This window comes from Calidris pugnax, unplaced genomic scaffold, assembly GCF_001431845.1.
Source record: "Calidris pugnax isolate Ruff unplaced genomic scaffold, ASM143184v1 scaffold12, whole genome shotgun sequence".
In the NCBI taxonomy this organism is placed as follows: Eukaryota; Metazoa; Chordata; class Aves; order Charadriiformes; family Scolopacidae; genus Calidris; species Calidris pugnax.
In genome coordinates this window covers 176,216-196,731 of record NW_015090767.1, presented here as the reverse complement: position 1 = coordinate 196,731, position 20,516 = coordinate 176,216, and the positions used below count along the sequence as shown (strand labels likewise).

At 42.5% G+C, this 20,516-nt stretch overlaps 1 protein-coding gene and 1 long non-coding RNA gene across 2 annotated transcripts in view; both read left to right on the top strand.

Annotated features, from left to right (window-relative positions):
* The window catches only part of SMAP1 (small ArfGAP 1), a 92,463-nt gene that overhangs the window by 1,158 nt on the left and 70,789 nt on the right, over nucleotides 1-20,516 (top strand). Inside the window, exons 2-3 of the mRNA XM_014936850.1 lie at nucleotides 120-147; nucleotides 2,388-2,540. Coding sequence (XP_014792336.1) covers nucleotides 120-147; nucleotides 2,388-2,540 — 181 coding nt within the window. The remainder of the gene's footprint in view (nucleotides 1-119; nucleotides 148-2,387; nucleotides 2,541-20,516) is intronic.
* LOC106885058 lies at nucleotides 4,836-13,368 on the top strand. The gene is made up of 2 exons (XR_001411378.1): nucleotides 4,836-4,956; nucleotides 13,005-13,368. It is a non-coding gene; the product is annotated as an uncharacterized LOC106885058 (long non-coding RNA).

Below are 20,516 nucleotides of genomic sequence, written 5' to 3'. Positions count from 1 at the left end.
GTCTCTGCTGCCCTTCCTCGGGCGGGGGGGTTGGGACGAGGCGGGAGGAGTGCCCGCCGGCCGGGGGTGTCGGCGCGGGGGGTGCTGAGGGGCCCTAAGATGGCGGCGCGTGAGGGGAGTGTGGCTCCCGCGGCCTCTGTCCGGGCGGTGGGTGCCCCCCGGGTTTCCCTGCCGGGTTCTAGCTTTTTTCCCCCTCTCTAGAGACTCACCTTCTCCCCTGTATTGCAAACCTGCTATCAGGCCTCACTCGGTTCCAGAGGTTTTCTCTCCCTGTCATTGCTGTGAGTTTTTAAAGGGTAGTAAAATATTAAGCCAGGGTTTAATATTTGTAGAATAGCTGGAGGGAGCTTACTGTTGCCTTGGGAGTCATTGGCCTCCGTCTTTTAAGAGGAGATACAGGTGGTTTGTGCACGGGGCAGCGTGTGTCTGTCCCTCGGGCACGCAGAGCTGGGCCACGTCACCCACCGCCACTGGTGTGGCGTTACTGACAGGCCTGAACACACCAGTGCAATGTGTGTTAATAGAAGAGCTGGGGGAAAAAAATACTGTTAGATATTTGTGGCCCCTCTCTTAGGCTCTCATTTGGCCGTTAGGTTCATGTGGAGATTTGGGTCTCCCGATGGGTGCGCGGCTCCCACTGCACCAATGACTCGGTGTGATAAATCACAGGCCCTGGGCCGCTTCAAAAGACTGAATGTCGTGGATGTTGGCTGTGCAGTGACTTTAAAAACTTGGGATTTTCAGCTTATTTTCAAATACAGCTATATAATTAATAAATTTGATGGCTCTGTGACTGCTTATAAAAGATGAGGGAGTCAAAGATCAGTTTGTAGACTCTAGTTTCCTGATAAAGTTGATTGTTCATCTCATCTTTTTCAGAGGTACTTTATGTTGAGCTTCTGTCACCTCTGTTTAGAAGAATGTGTTTTTATCAATATCAGGTATTGCAAATAGGAAAGTGGATTTTGCCTCTTTGCTGACTGAGATAATCCATTTCATATCAGCACCTTAATCTGACTTTTATTTGAACTTGGACTAGATATCAACTTTAATTTAATTTTCTAGCCTGGTTTTCTTTTAGATTGCTGAAGAATGACAAGATGGTTGGCAGGAGTAGAGAGATCCAATGTTTGCAGAAGGTGTAGATTCTTCACAGTTGATAGTCTATTATGTCATGCTCAAATAAAAATAAAAAAAAATATTTCTTTGGGGCATTGGCAGCAGTTGGCAGGCATAGTACAGTTTATGTTACTGTAGGAGTTAAGTTGTGGCATTTTAGGATGTATGAATATGCTGATTCCAGGAGTATAGGTGCGTTGTTGGTTGATGTATATATATACTTGAGTCAAATCCATGCTGCTTGAGGTGGTTTCCTGATCTGGTCTCTTCAGCAAGGTAGAATAATAGTTCTTTCAAGTATTTTGCATCTAGGCTGGTACAGGGGGAGTTTCTGTTTGAATCTTCCTTCTTGAGAAAAATCAGAGCTGCTTTAGGCCCATGTCCATAGCTAAAATATTTTTAAAGAGTAGTCCATGCTCACTGTGGACTTTTTAACCAAAATGGAGAAATATCAGTCATTTTGAGAGACTGATATTCATATGTAATTTTTTAGTTGTTCATAACTCTTGAATAATTTATGACTTATGATATTTGTGCACCTCCATTTTTATACTGCTTGAAAGAACTTTAGGTATGGCTATTAATAGACTTTTTCCTACATTTATGTTAAAAAAAAAGTTAGTAGGACTTTAAAGGAAAAAAGTTCATGCTTTTAATTAAAGCATTTGTATGTGGTTCTATAATTGAACTTGAATGTGCTCAAAGTTTGTCCTGCTTTTGGCTACCAGCTGAGTTATTTTATCATCATAAGGGAAGCCCAACTATTCTCTACCAACATTCTGGAAAACCTGCTAGTAAGGGATCAACATTTTATTTTTTAAAACTTTCCTTTGGGAAAGCAGAAGCTTTTTCTGACTCAAAAACTGCTGTCAATGAGCCAAGACATGGAAATCAGCAGGCATCTCGCGGGAGGTTAGGACTTCTCCAGGAAAACAGAATGTACTGGTAGCATAATTACTGTTTAGAGTCTAATATACAAGAATATAACAGTGAAGATAAGTTCAAGTAGTTTAAAATACGCTGGTTATGTCAGCTGAGTTATACAACTAACACAGTTCTGCCTGCATATGTTTCTAGGGCCAAAAATAATGATCTGTGCTGATTTCTTGGGTGTTGAGGAGTTGAATGTTAAACTAATATTTGGAGTTTGTTTTCCTGGCCTCTGCTCCCTAGTTCCTGAAATGAGGGTTTTTCAGAGGTGCACAGTCTGCACAGTCCCAGGTATTGAACTCTCACACTGATGCTGTGCGTGTCGGTTTGTTTGACAGAGCCATCCCTGCTGTGCAGCGGTCTGAGGAGCGCCAGCTCCGAGGCAAGAGGAAGATCGGAACCTGCCAAGCAGCCGCTTAAGAAACCCAAGTTACCTGTGGGTCGATTTGATGAATCTGAGGAGTCCAGTGTAGAGAGGGAACCCCTGGAAAGTAAGTCATGTTTTATGAAATTGCAAGCCATGTTTTAAAGGCAGGCCCCTGGGCTGCAGTGCTGCTGTCAGTGTAAGAAGGGGGGTAGGCATTCAGCGTCACTTTCTGAGCTGAATGGCTTTGCATGATGCTGAGAAATGTGGCTGGTATTGATCATTATAGTACAGCTATAAGTGGTGGTAGTAAACTCACGAGGGCACCAGCTACTTTTTATTATACAAAAAGCCTGTTACATTTCTTAGTCCACAAGCGATTTGTGGTCAGGCTTCCTCTTAGTCTTGCAGATAGCATTTTGAAAAATAACAGCAATTGCTGAGTTTGCTGAGCCACTTACCAGGATCAGAGGAGACCTAATGAACTGATAATTGTGTTGCATTCCAGTGACCTTAGTGGGGCTGCATTTAGAGAACTCAGCGAGATTGAGGCACAGATACATTGCTGCTGAAGTCACTAGAAAGTCACAGGAGAAAGACTCCTCCTTCCTTCTTTTTAGTTAGCCATTTCCCTTCACTAGCAGTGCTAGTCTTGCTGTATCTTACTCACCGTAGTGGGATGCTAAGGCGTACTGCTACGCTTTAGCAGTAGCGATACCCCATGTTTATCTACTTTGAGGTCTCTAGGACAAGCATTTTTAATATATCAATAGATTACTATGAATATCCAGATGACAGAATGACTGAAAAATTATAGTATCATCTCTGAAATGGCTGCAAGCAATTTCATATTGACTCACTTGAGAACTGACTCAGAGTTGGAATTACTGTGTAAGCTATTTAATTCTTGTCCTTTTATTCCCAAGAAAATAAATGCCATCACTGCTTCATTTAAAACAAATGTGTAATTATCTTTTGCTTTTTGCTTAGGTGTTGTTTGTTTAGAGCAAGACTCAAGGTTTCTTTTGGCTTCAAATTTAGTTGTACCTATATACTTTTTCCATGTAACACCAGGGGTAATTTGTTAGAATTCTGACCACCCATTGTGTCATTAGGAAAACTGTAAGAGTTAAGCTGGCTGTTTGAATTCCCACTGCAGTGAGCTGTCATGGAGAGATCTTTTGAGCTTCTGCATCCACTGTCAGCACATCCGTAGTGCTTGGATACTGGGGTGATGGTACCTGCAGAGTAATACCAGGTGCATTTGCTCTCCTTGTACTGCCAGAGGTGCTCAAATGCGGACATTTCCTGTCCTGGGCTGCATGAATTTTTAAATAGGCATCCCTGTATGTCATCATATATAGCCTGTAGCTACACAAGTCTCTCTCCGTTACTTTTTTCTCTGCTCTCCAGGATTTCTGTTGTCCTTTCTCATTTTCATTATTGGTGTTGCCTACCAGGGCTGAGTTACGGATGCAACTGAGGGAGCCCTGAGTTACTCATATGTATGGGCAGCTCTGCAGAAACAGCGTGGCCAGGGGACATGTGGGGCACAGTGAGCTTCAGGGAGCCCCGGAGCATAGTGCAGGGTGAGGAGACACTCGGCCTAGGGTGGTGCTGTGCCAAAAAGTACTTTGTGGCTTGGTGATGCCCAGTGGGATGGCTGTTGTGCCCTGTGGGTGGCCTGAGGTGCTACTCGTAAGAGAGGACCCTGAGTAAGGGAGCACTGAGTAGTGTGAGAGTGTTGAGTCCAGACAGACCCGTGGTGTGGAGGAGCTGGCATCAGATGGCAGGGTGCTGGGAACAGAAGCAGCTTATAGTCTGTCGTCTACTGAAAAGGCATCACGGTGACTTAGTGAGCTTAGGTTAAGTTTTAGAAGGTAAAAAGTCTAATTTTAGCTATTTAGGATTTTATAGTACCTTCTGTGACGATATAGCCTGGTGTTGATGAATATCAACATGCTAGTTCTTGAAAAACGTACCAGCATCCACGAAAACATGGTGTTTTAAATACAAGAATGATAGGATCTTGACTAAAATTCAAGCTGAATTAAAGTCTGAGTGCTTAAAATTAGAGACCTAAACAAACACAGAGAACGACCTGGTGTTTTACATGCAGTGTACATAGGTACAGCATACCTGTATGATGCCAGTTTTCACTCTGAATTCATGAGAAACAGTCGTACGCTGAGGTGCTTTTTTATTTGCATTACTGAATATGATCTGTATGTTGCTGACTGTAGTCACAGAGCTCTGAAATGACTGTTGGATGACTCTGGGAAATGGTTAACTCAAGGTTGCTGTTAAAAGAGAATTGGTTCTGTATTTATAAGTGAAACTAAGAGGCAAACATTGTAGATGGTGACATCTTTATATTTGTCAACATCACCGGTATTTTAATGAACTTTCCCTGTAATTTTAGAATTCCCAGATGGAATCAATCCTGTTACAAAAGAGAGGGGTGGACCTAGAGGCCCTGAACCTACACGTTTCGGAGACTGGGAGAGAAAAGGACGTTGTATAGATTTTTAATGTATAAACATGTATGTATTGCTAATAAAATACTTCTAGTTGTTGAAAAATACAATGTACAGAAAAATCTCACCTGGATTTGTTGTGAAGCTTGTTGTTTTTGTCATGCTTGTGGTGAATTTTCTGAGAGATACTATGTAAATATGATGCTGCAACTCAAATTTTGGACCTGCTGTTTGCTCAGTGTGCAGATGATATTTAATACTATTTATACTATGCAAGTATGCAAGTACAGTGATGTGAAATTGGTAGTCAGTATCTTACTGAGATATATAAGGGCTTGGATTTCTGTACGTATTTAAACATCTATGTAGTGACTTAAAAGTGCTGGAAGAGCTTTGCAGTTCATGAACCTAGATGCCGTTCATCGAAAGTGCAGCCACCTCTGAGATCAGCACTTGGCTGAAGTTGGCATTTAGCACAGTGGTTGATTGGTAAAAACCCCCTTAAATCAAGAACCATCCCCTCTTTCTCTGTTAGAGTGGGTTGGGGTTTCTTTCTTCTTGGTGCAGAGGGGACAGAAGCTCCATTTTCTCTCCTCTTGGACTGATGGCTGTAAATGGGATGATGGGAATGCAGGTTTAATTCGAGAGGGTCAGCTCAGGACTGCAGGTAGTGGGGGGTGCCCTTACACAGCTTTAGAGTGCTGTTCTTTGTAACCTACCTTAGTGCATGCTATTTGTGTTATCTTTTCCTTGATAGAGATGCCTGGAGAGGCCATTTTGTGGCCTACATGTTTTCCCTGTATGGCTTTCTGCCTTTTGCTATGCCAAAGGATGCTGTACCTGAACGAAGGGCAGGTAAACTTCATGATTTCTGGTGTTTTGCATTACTCTGGCTCTGTGTAAGAACGCATGGCTTTGCCTGGCTGCCTTTTGCATGGTTTTATTAGAGCATTAAAATGTGTTAGTCCTATCACAAATCTGAACACCCTTCCTCAGAACTCACCTGACCTGTAGGCAGTGGGGAAGCTCCTCTTGGGAAGCTGACAGTCTGTCCACCCTCTGTATGTTTTATTGCCATAGTGTCGTGCTAGTTGTGAGCCAAGACGTTGGACTCGCTGTGACGATGCCCTACAAAATTAGGAAGTCTTCAGTTAGGTTTATCAACCAGATACCTCGCTGAAGAGGAAAACGAGGTCTACTAATGCCTGTTTTCCGTAGAAGATGTTAACTAGTGGTAATTACATTTTGAACCTTTAACTTCTATAAATTTAAATTCTGCAGCATAGTTTGGATATCAGAAAATTAGTCTGTATTTATACCTGATACATTCTAGTTGACCTTCTGTAGTGCAACAGTTTTGTTTTCCTAAAATCTGGTGACATTTTCAGCTACCTAAAGATACGCTGGGTCAGCTATCTTTCTTCTATACTGCTTATTGAAAGTCTTATTTCTGGTAATGCTTTGCCTCTTCAGTGGCTAGTGCGTTGGAAGGTACTTCATCACACGGTGTACCACCAGTGCGAATAGGAAGCAGAAATTTTAATTGGAAACTTCTGCCTTTTCTGCATCGTTATGAATAGGCTTAGCAGCATAATTCGGTCATTTCTGGTTTGATTTCTTGCATCTTGCATTGATTTTGGGGCATAAACGGCCATTTCTGGTTTGATTTCTTGCAGTGTCTGCAGTTAGGAAAGAAGCACTTCAGCGCTTTTTCAGTGCTGTCTTCCTCCTCTTCCCAATGGATAATATTAGCAATTCACTGGATATGGCATTAAGGTAAAGCAGTGGCTTGTGACAGCCATTAGATTAGCCACAGGTATGTTTTTATCATAAATACTGATCGAATCTATTTTTGTAGCTCTTTTTGTTAGTGTAACAGAGTAAAACAGCAGGGTTTATGTCCATTTTCTGTTAAATTTCTGGAAGACAAAGGAAGATTGTTCTGCTTGTGTAAGCGAGTTCTTGCAGTACTGGGGGATGCGTGCTGCGCCAGTTTGTTTTCTTCACTAAAAGGCTGTATGTTGCGTTTCTGCAGCAAGTTTTCTCTTTTAAAATTATACTTGTTTCTGCTAGTTAGCTTAGATACATTTGGTACACTATTAAAATTATGGAGCCTTTATTGTGTGAAGGAATCACTCTATTAAAATATATATAAAGTTGCATTGTACAGTTAAAGAAAATGATTGGTATATATTGCCTTGTTTGGAAAGCATGTATTTCAGTGCTGATTTTACTAAGGTAAAATGTAAGCTTCGTTATTTAGTTGAATCCGAGTAAAATTACCCTTTATGGTAGCAAATGTTTGTAAATGGAGGTAGGATGTTGTTATAGAACTTTATTCCTTCTTCAATTGACTGCAATAAATGATGACAGATTCCAGCAATCTGTAGTGGCAGATATGTTATATGTCTTCTTATGACACTTATATTGGTATTGTTATTTCAAAAGACACCTTGTTCTGAAATGACAGGAAAATAGCAAAACTGGGTATTCCTTTGTAAGAGAAAAGGATTTGGAAGTTCTGTGGTTCATCAGTCAGTAACATAACATCAAGCATATCAAAGCGTGAGGAAATGATTTGAGATGTGTTTCTGTGGGCTGATGGTCATCAAAACCATAGCAATTTGTGGATGCTCTCATGCTTTCATAACATGCAATACAAAGATAGCGTTGTTGAGCTGGCAGTTGGTGTTTTGTGCCAGACCAGCTGAGGTGTGCAGTCCCCTGCCCGTAGCCGTCGCTTGGCCCATAATTCCTCTTACATGGTGGTCACTGGTGGCAGGTGGTAGTCATGGTAGTAGTCAGGACTTCTGTTGCAGAAAGGGTGGCACAATAGAAATTGAATCATAATTATAAATTCAGGTTTTGGCAAGTCCTGAGGAAAGAGATCTATTTAAAACAATTTCTACTCTAAAGAGCAGGACTAACGAAGTCCTGGTTCCTGTGAATGTCTTAAACCTCCCATAGATCCTGTGTCTTTCTCCATGCTCCCTTGTTGATTGACATCATCTCCACCAGGCAAGAGACAGGGAATCTTTCTGCCCAGGGGCATTATTTCATAGAATCATAGAATGGTTAGAGTTGGAAGGGACCAAAGATCATTGAGTTCCAACCCCCCTGCCCCCGAACTGTTACTTACACTGGAACTCTCTCCTAATCAGCTGCTTTAAAATTATGTGACTTACCTGCCCAGGGAAGTTGTGGATCCCTGGAAGTGTTCAAGGCCAGGCTGGATGGGGCTTTAAGCAACCTGGTCTGGTGGGAGGTGTCCCTGCCCAGGGCAGGGGGCTTGGACTAGATGACCTCTAAAGGCCCTTTCCAACCCAGACCATTCTATGATTCTTGGATCTGTGCTTGCCTCATAATTAGTGGCAACGGAGGGAGATACCTCTAAAAAATAGTCCATCTTAGCACGGGGAGATTCATAGAATTCATAGAATTGCCCAGGCTGGAGGGGACCTCCAAAGGCCATCTAGTCTGACCTCCCCGCAGTCAGCAGGGACACCCCCAACTAGACCAGGTTGCCCAGGGCCTCGTCGAGCCTCACCTTGAACATTTCCAGGGAAGGGGCCTCAACCACCTCCTTGGGCAAGATGAGTTCTTCGTTACAGGTGGTGCATGGGAAGAAGTTTTGAAGTGTGTGCTCTCCATTACCTTACCAGCTGTCCTGAGCAGGATGCTATGGGAGAGGTGCAGCCGGACGCGGACGTTGTGGTGGCAGCAGAGGAGCCAAGGTGTCAGTGAGCACCAGCTGTGAGGCCCTCACCTCCTCCTCAGAGGGAGGGCTGTGGTGGGGCCTGCAGAGCTCTGGCTGCCAGGGCCTTCCCAGGCGCTGCTGGCGGGGACGGGGCACTCGGGGCCAGCTCTGAGGCGCTTTGTAAAAGAGAGTTTGCTCCCCTTAAAATGAGGAAGAAGGCTGAAGCCAAGACTAAATTCTTTCTGCCTATCCACCTCCCAAACAAATGCCTAAAGCGTCACAGAGCCAAGAGGGTAACGCTGGATATATTTATACCCAGGTGACAGCATGTGTCTCAAATCTAGGAATTTGTGGAATTTTTTTTTTCCCCAATAAGGAAAGGGTGAAGTGCATCAAGCTAACAACTAAGCTGTCTTCATCTGGTGTGCTGCTGAAAGAGAGGGAGCCAATATCAAGATAAAACTGGCAGTCTAGAAAAAAATTAATGTATTTTCTTAGCAAACCCTTAGTTTGTGTGACTTCCTCGTGAGCAGTTAAAGAACAAAGGACAGTATGTTCCCAGTTGCCCTTTGAAAGCTGGGGAAAATTTCACCGTCTCCTACAAGATAGATGAGCAAATGTTGCTGAGCTCAGGGAACATCCTGCTTGTAGGGTATTTGTTTACCCCAGGACTGTCACTTGCAAGTTCTACAGTGTGTATGTGTGATCTTTAGAATTATAGAATCATAGAATCATCTAGGTTGGAAGGGACCTTAAAGATCATCTAGTCCAACCATCAACCTAACTCTGACAAAAAAATAATTAAAAAATAAGAAATAAAAATCACTAAACCATATTCCCGACGACCATGTCAACCCGTCTTTTGAACACCTCCAGGGATGGTGCCTCAACCACTTCCCTGGGCAGCCTACTCCAATGCTGGATAACCCTTTCCATGAAGAAATGTTTCCTAGTATCCAATCTAAACCTCCCCTGGCACAACTTGAGGCCATTTCCCCTTGTCCTATCTCCTGTGACCTGGGAGACGAGACCAACCCCTGTCTCTCTACACCCTCCTTACAGGGAGTTGGAGAGAGCGAGAAGGTCTCCCCTCAGCCTCCTCTTCTCCAGGCTGAAAACCCCCAGCTCCCTCAGCCTCTCCTCATCAGACTTATTCTCCAGACCCCTCACCAGCTCCGTTGCCCTTCTCTGGACCCGCTCCAGCCCCTCAATGTCTTTTTTGTGGTGAGAGGCCCAAAACTGGACACCGCCCTCGAGGTGAGGCCTCACCAGTGCCCAGTTCAGGGGGACGATCACCTCTCGGGCCCTACTCACCACACTGTTCCTGACAGAGGCCAGGATGCTGGTGGCCTTCTTGGCCACCTGGGCACACTGCTGGCTCATGTACAGCTGACATGATAAAATCAGGTTAGACAGATTTTTTTCCAGATGTTTTTCTTGAGCTAGGACTGCAGGTAACTGTTTGGTCTGGCACACGTATTGCTGCATCCTCCCTGTAGATGGTGATGTTATTTTTTCTGCCTGGTAATGACAGCTACAACTCTTATATTATTAAGTTGCATGTTATTTAATCCTGCTTTTAATTTTTGCCATCCTTGAAGCCATTTTTTGATAGGTACCCTTAGTTCCTCTGGAGTAATAACAAGATACTTCACAAAATTAATCATGAATTGAAAATGTTTCTCCCTCTCTCTCCTTTCTCTGGAAGAAATCTTTTGATAATTTGTATTTTGTATGTGGAGATCTTGTTGACAGTCAAATAAAAAGATAAGTCGTATTGACTGGAACTCCTCCAGTTGCAGCTGACTCTCAAATTCAAGTTCATTATTCTACTAAAATGGAGCTCTTGTGAGAAGTCAAGGATGCAGAGAAGGAGAAAGAGATGCCTCTAATAAGTAGCACCAGTATCCTTGACAGTTTTGCACATAAACTCATTGTAAGGCTTCTTTAATTGGGCATCGGTGAAGCTAGCGTAGCTGTTGGGTTCCATTAGTGACCTTTGCTGGGAGCAGGTGGGAGCAGGTCTGTCCAGCTTGGGCGGTGAGGTGTGTCAGGGCTGCCCTGAAACAAGTCACCGAGGCCACTTTCACAGGTGGATGGCTTGGTGTGCACAAGGAGTCCCATGCTGAGGTAGCGCAGACCTGACCGGCAGGTACGTTGGTGACTCACCTGTGAATGACTGTGGGTAGAAATAGCTCTTAAATGGCACAAACCTTTGGGTGAGTTTCCAAGAACATAGTGACATCATCAGTGATGCACATGCCTGCTATGCATGCTGAGCTCCCCGAGCACCCTCACCACTGCGCAGGTGACAGGCAGGACTCCCAGCGTTTCCTGCTGAGTACCAGATGTGGTTATCCTCACTGGTCTTCTTCGGCAAGACAACATGTGTATGTTGTTCCTCTCCGTGGAAGGAAATTATTTCAATGACAGCCTCCCACACATTGCTGAAACTGAAAATTGTAACCGTTTCTAGAACATGAATATCTACCTACATTTGCGTATCCTTATTCACAGACATACAGACCTAATGCAGAAATACTTGTAGATGTCATTCTGGTGTGGGAGGTTGGCACTTCGTGAAACCATTTTACAATACATCAAAACTTGATAGGTGACAATTATAATAAAATATTTTATGTAGTAAAGCTACAGCTAATAGTGTTTCTTCTGGAGTTTGGTTAGTTTATAAATATTTTGTATCATTTTGAAAACTGAAAAAGTTACAGGCAGATCAAGACTGGCATAAAAGGCAAATACTGATGTGTCATCTCCACTACTGAGAAGTTGTATAGCAAATGCACATTTTTTGTGGTTATGACAGAGGAACCCTGATGGGACACAAGAAGCCGTAAAAGAACTAGCAGTATCTGCTGAAACGATACCTACAGCCCAGCTGGGCCAGTGTCCCTCGTGTCAGAGGTATCACCCGGCGCTTGGGTAGAAGTCCCCTGGTAGAGGTGTTTGGAACATCACTGGCACAATGTTCTCTTCCAGTCTCCCATTATCTCTTACCATTGTCTCACAGTTGAGCTTTTAAGCATATGGAGCTTTTTATGGTACAGTTCTTTTTCAAGCCCTGGGTTTCTCAAGCAGTCCTTTGTCTTTTACACAAAATAAATAGGCAAAAGAAAGAACTAATGTACAAATTAGCTTTGGGAACAGTTTAAGGAGCATTTGATCAGCTGCTTCTTTGAAATTGTTTATTACAGTTGATCTTTTTAATGCTCTGATTAGTCAAGAGGACTTGTAGTGTTTCCTAAGTGGAAGAAGAAAGCCAATAAAAAGGTAAACATCATTAAAGAAAGTAATATAGAGAATAATTTTAAGATACTAGAGGCCTGATCAACTGTAACACTTCTACTGAATTTAATGTATGTGAGACTGAATCCAATGTGAACAAAGATATTTTTTTTCCTCATTGCGAATATTAGGCTGAAGCCACAAGAAGGCATCTTGAGTATTTCGTATTTGTAATAACAAAGTCATTATGTTTTTAGAGTAAGGGGAGAAGAAAATCTGAAATGCTGTCAGATGCAGTTATATTTCTCAGTGGAGGAAGCTCTCATTGTATCAGTTTTTTGCTTAGGTCTGTTTTCAGAATTTACACTCATAGGTGAATCTATTTTTGCCTATTTATATTCATACTAGTTATTTTTATGACTTTTATTTCCACCTGACGTTCTAATATGAACAGCATCAAATTTCCACGATCTGTATCACGCCCTCTAATTGCATGTGCCAAAACAGCAGGTTGCAGGACTCTGTCATTCCTGGTCCCTCCCCAGGGATGCACAGTTTGCTGTTCCTGACATTAAAAAACAATTCCTGGCCGAATACAGCCCGTCGTTCTTACTCTTCTCATCCAGCTGAAACTCCTGCAGCTTTTGTACCTCGTAGTGTTTGCTCTTCTACTTGCAGGCTGTATTTGCAGGCTAATACTCGGTGATCAACATTCTCTCACTGTGTGGTCAACGGTGCTCAGAAGGCTGTATCATATGAACTAAACCACATCCCTCATGGCTGAAGGGTGTTTAAGAACAAGAAAAGCAAGGAAGAGAGCAGGAACAATGAAGGGTGTGTGTGTGAATGCCTTTATTACAGGTGGCTGACACTAGGGAATGCCCGTTGCTGCATGGAGTAAGGAATTAGGGTCTGCAGAGGACAAAAGTGTTTAGATACTTCTTTGGAAATATACTTGTGCACATACTTGTTGAGTAAGAATTAACACAAATGCAATATATTCACATCATTTACCTTTCTAAAGACATGTACAAGTATTTTTCAAGGCAAAGAACCGTGGAGCAGCCCAGGGACGCATCGCAGCAAAGGCGGAGGTGCCGTTCAGCTCTGCAGGCTGCTGGCACTGTCGCTGGGGGTTCGTGTGACACTGACCTGTCTCTCTTCTCCCTCACAGAAGAAACAGGTATCAGCAGAATTTTGGACAAGTAAAATTAAAGAACACAGAATGAAGATTCAGAAGCAATGAATGAATTATGGAAGGTAGATCTTGATCTTGCAGTCAAACAAATGGATATTGTGTAAATCATTTTTAGAAACAAGGTGTAAGACTGGTCCTGCAGCCTCTAACAGTCTTTTTTATTACTACAAACTTTCTTTAAATCTGCCATGTGATGTTTATATGATCAATGTTTTCTTTTTCTCTCTGTAAATTCTGCATCCGTTACGGAGCTGGACGTTTTGTTCTATAACTTTCTCCTTTCACTTCCTAAATAAAAAGATCATTTCATATTCAGTAAATTAAACACATGGCTTTCAAAGTATGTCTCAGAGCAGCATACTTTTCTTCAAGAAAAAGAAATATGGTTTACAGATAAAACATCAGAACGAAATAAACACAGAAGCAATGTGCCTTTGTGGAGTAAGAAAACACTCCGAGGCTGATTATATTTGCCAGAGCATTGAACATGGACTCATCAGATTGATTAAGTCTGTCATAACAGCAAATCATTAAGCCATAAAAGAGAAAATTCAATATACTTTCTAGAGATAGAAGTCTATTTTTAACAATCAAAATAATACTGCTTTTAGAATATCCCTGTTGCTTTACCATACCAGTATTTTGAGCAGAACTTTGATATCGAAGATGTTGTAGCAATAAAAGCACAGGCTTTGCAATATTAATTTTTCTTTTTTATTACATGGCATATCTACCTGGGCCCCTGCCCGTGAAGACAAACACCCAGGTCAGGAGTAACCATTGCTGTACAGCACCACAGGGAAGGAGACACCTGAGGGGCAAAGGACCAACATCGTTTCTCTACGGAGAGAAAAACTCTTTTTGAAAAGCAATGGAGTTACAAAGGGATTTCCACAAAAACTTCCCCATTCTGTGAAAACCTGACCTGATCTGGAGGAAATTGCAGTCAGCCCAAGGCTAGGCAGCAACACGCTGCAGCAAGCTACCAAGCTGAAGGGGATCCCCCCCAGATGCCCGAGCAGAGAGATGCTGCTCTCCTGCACACGCTGCACAGGGCCATGCACCTCTCCCAGAGCTGCACATTCTTGGAGCCAGAGCTCACATTCTCCTGACATCATGCTTCCTGTGCACTATAACTGCAAATTTTGTGCACAAAATAAGGGCTTCATGCTTCAAGAGGCAGCCACCCAGAAGATCTTTTTAGCTGCCAGATGTAGCCACTGCCCTGTAAACACATCCAAGTATATTTCTCCTCAAGTGATCGATCATAGAAGGGCTGAAGAAAAAGATTTTTTTTTCTTTTTTATAGCAAATCACTTTTCTCTTTTCTTGAATATCCAGTGGCTGAGGAGAAACATGTTTTCCTGCAGATATGAGCTCAGCTTGTGAGTGCTATGGACATTCCTTTATTGATAAAAGACTCACTACTCACTAAAAATATCTAGCTTCTGAAGTAGAAATGATCCTTCTTCAGCATCTCTGGACTTCAGAGAAACTCAGAAGCCAGTATGATTTTCTGTGACACCACCCCCTCAAGTTCCTGTGGTGTGAAATTATCTGAAGGAGGAAAAGTAAAATGAAAGTATTTAAAACGTTTCTCTTTAACATTTCCACTTCTCTGAGGAAGATTTTATTAGGCAAAAATAGGTAGCATTGGCAGGACTACAGCAGGCTTTCAAACAGGTTAGATCTAACATGCAATTATTAATTGCTCCTCACTGTAAGAGGCATTGAAAAGATCTACACTGATTTATTTACACCAGTATTTAAACAGTACTACAGAAAAGAGAAGGAAAAACACACTGTTACAGAGGAAAAAACACCTCAAAAGCTATATATATATATCTTTTGTCTGCAAGAGTCTGAAGCTTGCAATTCATCAGCTGGTTTTTAACCTGCACTCCCTGTATGGTCATGATTTCATTGGGGTGAAAATATGGGCTGCATGAATCACAGTTCCTATTGTTGAAGAGCTAAAATTAAGATTTGTTCCACATGAAGCCAAGATCAAAAACTGTTCTAGCTTTAGTGTCTATCTTGTCATTTACCCGGTCAACAAAACGTTTTTAAGCTTCAAACACCACCTTTTGCATAGTAGCACATGAAAAAGTAATAACAATGGAGCTCAGCTGTGCTTTTTTGTATTTTCTTTTCATATTTCTCCCTAATCTTTCAAATCTATGATCTTGAAACTGATTTTACATCTGATTATTGCTCCTCTTCTTGGCTAGATATCAAGGACTACTGACACCTAGGGCTGGTATTCCTACCCTCAAAGCCTGAGTGAGCCAAATGCATGACTCACAAAGTTCCATTTAACAGTCTGTCTTTTCAAAAATACCAACCTTAGAATGAGATAAATTGAGAAGACTCGGGCTGAGACATACACATAGCCTTAGATAGCTGAAAACACACCCTGAGCCTGGAAAGTGCAAAACATTTAATTTTTAAGATCTCTTCCATGCTTCCATCAGAACCATATGGAGCTTCCATTTCCTTACATTCTACACCTACACTGTCCAATGCTACAAGTCACACTAGAATATAGTGGCCAAATACATGCAGTAGTTTAAAACATAATTGCATATATGCATATTAGCTCTCCAGTATGGGGGTTTTTATGAGCTTACACAATTATGACTGACAGCAAAGCTCATTGAAATGTATTTATTCATTTCCATCCATCTATTTACTTTATAGTTACCTCTCAGGTACTCATTTGTATTTACAATGACAATGCAGATTCACTAATAACTCTCAAGAAAACAAGACTGTTGGTGAAGTGTCATCATGCTCTGGGATGTCACCAGATAATGCCACTTCATCAGAGGGAGATTCCTTTCTAGTTTTAAGAATTTCTGTCTCAATTTTCAGAAGTGCAAACACACCACAACCTTTCGATTTCAGTGTATTTCAAATGCTCAGCACCTATAGAAATTAGACTACCTGGGATGTCGTCATGTTGATAATTCATCTAATAGCAGGTGCTCTAGCTCTGTGTAGAAGGAAGAACTGAGACACCAAGAGAAAAATTTACTACCTCTAATATCCCATCCCTCCAGTCAAATTGCTGTACAGAAACTAGAAGTCATTGAAAATGCAGCCTCACCTATAAATCTTGCTCCTTTTATACCTATTAACCATCTCAGGAGTGACACTATAACTATTTTCTTCACAGGCCAGGCAGTAAGTGCTCAGACTGTACAGGCACACGGCTCATGCCACTCCTGGGACGAGGCCACAACTGTCACTCATCAGACTTCCAATTGCAGTCACCCTACATGGCGTAAGGATTCTTTTTGTAGGGTCAATACATTCTGTCCTGTATAGTTTAAGTTTTGTAAAGCATAAATCAAAGCAAGTGTTATGTTCAAATATACATACAGTTTGTATGTTAACATTAAAAAAAGTTTATCAGAGCAGAATTAAAATTCAGCTTTGAAAACTCACTCTAAACTTTCTGATTTTCAAAGGCTGGGGCTTTTTCTTTTTGTAAATATATTTCATTTCTAACACTTTGTTGAATTTGCTTGTGGGGCTGTATTTTTCTTTTTAAGCAAAGAATAAAAATATGAGGAAACCCTTGGTATAGTTGTAGATTCCCTGATACAGATGCTATTTCACGTAATGGTGAAGTTCCTTCTTTTGATTGAAGATAGCAGAACTAGAGTTGAGCAGGAATTTTCTTACACAAAGTACATTGCTTAAAAAAACCTCATTAATTAAAAACAATGCTGAGAATTCATTTCTTAAGTGTCTAACTTTTGTATACTCAGGTACGAGACGGTCGCCCTCTCTACCCTTTATAGTCAATGAGGACACACAAATGATCCAGAAAGTGATTCACCTCCTCCTAGCACAGCCCCTTCCAGATGGTAACTCAGCCCTCCCTGGTCAGACACCTGTCTGAGATCAGGACTAACCACCTTCAGGAATGGCTGTTTCTCTCCACTGGCTGTCAGGGGTAGACGGGGTGACTGGCTCATAGCTCAGGATTTTCTTAAGTCTGTGATAGAAATTGCACCTCAAGTCTTTGCTGAAACATAGTGGTTAAGGTTAACTTTTCAGGTTCTGCCATTCTCTGCCTTCAGGGACTGCAGGAAGCAGGTTACCTGACCCCACAGCAGCCTGGGGAGCCAACTTTGAGGAGCTGGGATTCAGAAACATTGAAATGTCCGTTTCTGCGGAAGCAGTATTTTTTTTTTTAAGAGCATGAAAACACCTGAAGCACCAAGGTTTCTTATGAATCAGAAATTCTCAAACTCAACAACTCTAACTGGAACCCTGTTTATTTCTAGACTTCTATATTTGTGGATGAGGTATTAAAAAAACACAGCTATTTTAACACCTGGTTTCAATTCAGTTAATAATTTGCACCTGATGCATTCTCCCACATTAAGTCAAATTTATGCTAATACTGTCTATTTAAAGCTGGTTTATGGGATGATTTCTGAATAAGGTAGGTGTCTAGAGTCAGTGAATTTCAGCCAGATAGATTATATTCAGTGAATTTCAGCTATCAGATAATACAACAGGAACTTCCCGAGTTATCTATAGGTATCCCTGCAAAACTGGAATAGCCTACAGGATGACAGGTAGTGACAGCCAAGGAGAGCTGTGACCCAGCTTTTCAGTGCTGGGTAAATCTGTGCTTTTACTGAACACAACACAATTTCTAACATTGGAAACCACAGAACTCTGGTATTTATTTAAGTTAATTTAGGGAAAATTCAGTTAGCCACATGAAACTCACTCAATTCTGAAGAGAGAGCTCTTGAAACAAAGGAATGTGTACTTAAACAATTCCAGAACTGGACAGTATAGGCTGTGCTCTGCAGGGCTTAAAGACAGGTGAAGCAAAGGGCACCAAGCTGGCAAGCTCAGCATGACAACTGTGTATCTTCTCCTTCTAAAGGAGCCTTAGGTGGCAACATCTCTGGCCTCTCTGCACTGCGTTTCATGGCATGGTGTGGGCAGACCATAACTCATTCTATAAATCATACTGTATCCTGAAAGACATATTTACTTCCTCTTTTTCTTTCCCTCTGAAAAATGCTTCAGGTGGTAACTTTGTATCTGCAGCATTCTGCTTCTCTTTAGGATCAAGAAAAAGCAGCAAAGGCACAGAAGGGACACATTTTTATCTTCCATGGATTCATTTGAGCTCCCCAGGAAATACCTAATAATGCACTTACAGCATACTGTTTTCAAAGCACCATCTATTAAAATATTAATCACCTATTCATCTCAGCCCCAGAGCAAAGCAGGTGATTTCATATTTCTACTACTTTACAGAACCATGGATAAGTATTTGGAAGGAAAGGATAATTTTCAGACCTGAACACAAGAAGCACATCTTCATGCTCAACAGTTAGAAGAGGATATCTCACATCGACCCAGCCAAGCACGCACACAAAGCTGGAATGAGACCCAGGAAATAAGCAGTCAGGACATCTAGTCTTAAGGCACTGAGAGCCAAAGCACACACCAAACAGCACACGTGTCCGCACTTGGGTAGGCTTTACCAATCACAGGAACTGAATCACTTTTCATGGCAAGTATCACTGTATCCATTTTAGAATCAGAGAAACTGATGCACATTAAATTAAACCGATTGCTCAAAGCTATGTGATATCTTCTGGCAATATGGTAGAGAGTTTCAGACTACATAAAATTTACAGGTCAAGTCTGTCACAACATATAAAAGCAGTTAATATTTTCTACTAATATTTTCAACTAATATTTTCTACTAATATTTTCTACTAAAATGGCAGTGCTGCTGCATATGAGAGGCAAATTAATCTCCTTTTCTCTGTCAGGGAATTCCTACCCTCAGCTCTTGCCTTTCTGAAAAGCATTCTCCTCCTCAGAGCCCTGGAATAATAGCAAGGAGTACAGTTATTTGCTGCCCTTCTAGCTGAAGCTGCTCTTGCTCCACAAAAGATCCAATAATTAAAAATGCTTTGGGCTAGAAAAAGGAAAATGCTTGTAGAAAAAGTATTCAGTTAGAAGAAGTCAGTCCTGTTTAATGTCCTGTTTAAGCAGCCAGGACTACTGCACCCCAGTAATGGAGTCCCTAGCCAAGTATGGCTAATATCCTAAAACTAATTAACATTTGTTTTACACTCCTTCTGGTGCAATAAGTCTTTGGATTTAGGCACTGTGGTAAGGCAGCTGGAGCTCAACCTTGTTGTGCCATTCTGTATTTTTAGTTTTAACCCTTAATGCTTGCCTCCAAGTACAATGCTAAACCATCTCTTGGAATTATGCATCAATACCATATATTCATTTTGCAGCCTTATACCCATTAACTCACTAGCCAGGACACTCTCCCAGTCTATGCCCAGACCTTAACTCCCTACTTTATTTGAGGGAGATTTAAACACATTCTCCATGTTAGGTGCCATCTTAACTACTAATTAACTTGATGTGAAGTATCCTCAGTTCTTTCCGTTGTAACTCTTCCAAATTTAGGGAAAAATTAGTTCCCCGTTGGATCTGAGAAAAAAGAAATACACAGAGCATGATTCAGTAATTTAATGGCTGAGAGAGAAAAGACCTGAATTTCCATCTGCCTCGCTTAAGCATTTTATAGGCTATATATAGGCTTCAGCTCTTTCCAGAAGGGTTGGATTAGAGGGAAAAAAATAAAGCAAGCTAGAACTGAGCTGACAAGAAGGATGTTCCTGACGAACAGACTCAACAAAGTATACTCAGCAGAGGCAAAGGGATCTGACACAAAACGTAGGAAGGGGAGACAGGGTCCTTAAGAGGGGGAGGCTGTAGAGGAGCACAGCCTTGGACACAGAAGGTCAGCCTGGGCTAGGCCTTCTGTGGGTCCTTCAGGCACCCCCAGAGCAGCCCCCACGACACCTCCGCAGAGGGAAAAGGCACCTTTCCCCATCGCAGGGCCTCTGCTGCCCACACACAGAGACACCTACTCCTGGAGAAAGCTCAGAGGACAAATGAATGCTACGGCAGAGCTCATTCAGTCAAGGGGCTGTAACAGCTGTTTTTTCCCCCAGCACTGGCCTGGATGAAGAGACACCTGCCCCAGGGACACAGGGCTGCTTAATGCCAACCCCGGCAGATGGTTTGCCTGTCAGTTTTGGGGTATTTACCACCTGGGGGTTGCCCCCTGGAGAGCCACAGGCTACCTGCGGACTCCATAGACCCAGGGTAACACGACTGCTTCGAACAGCAGAAGGCACAGACCCACCGTGCCACAGAGGAAGCACTGAGCACCGGCTGGCCGCACTGAGGGCAGGGGTGCCACCACCGCCATGGTCTGGGCCGCCCCAGGGCAGGGCAGGGCCTCCTGCGCGGGGTGAGGTGCAGATGGGCAGGTTTGAGGCCGGCAGGGCCCGGGGGCAGCCGCATGGGCCCTCGCAGCTGTGGGAGCACAACAGTGAACCCGGGGGCTACGAGAAGGAGCCCCGAGGCGCCATGCGCTTAGCGGGGCACGGGGCAGGAACGGCCCCGCCGGGC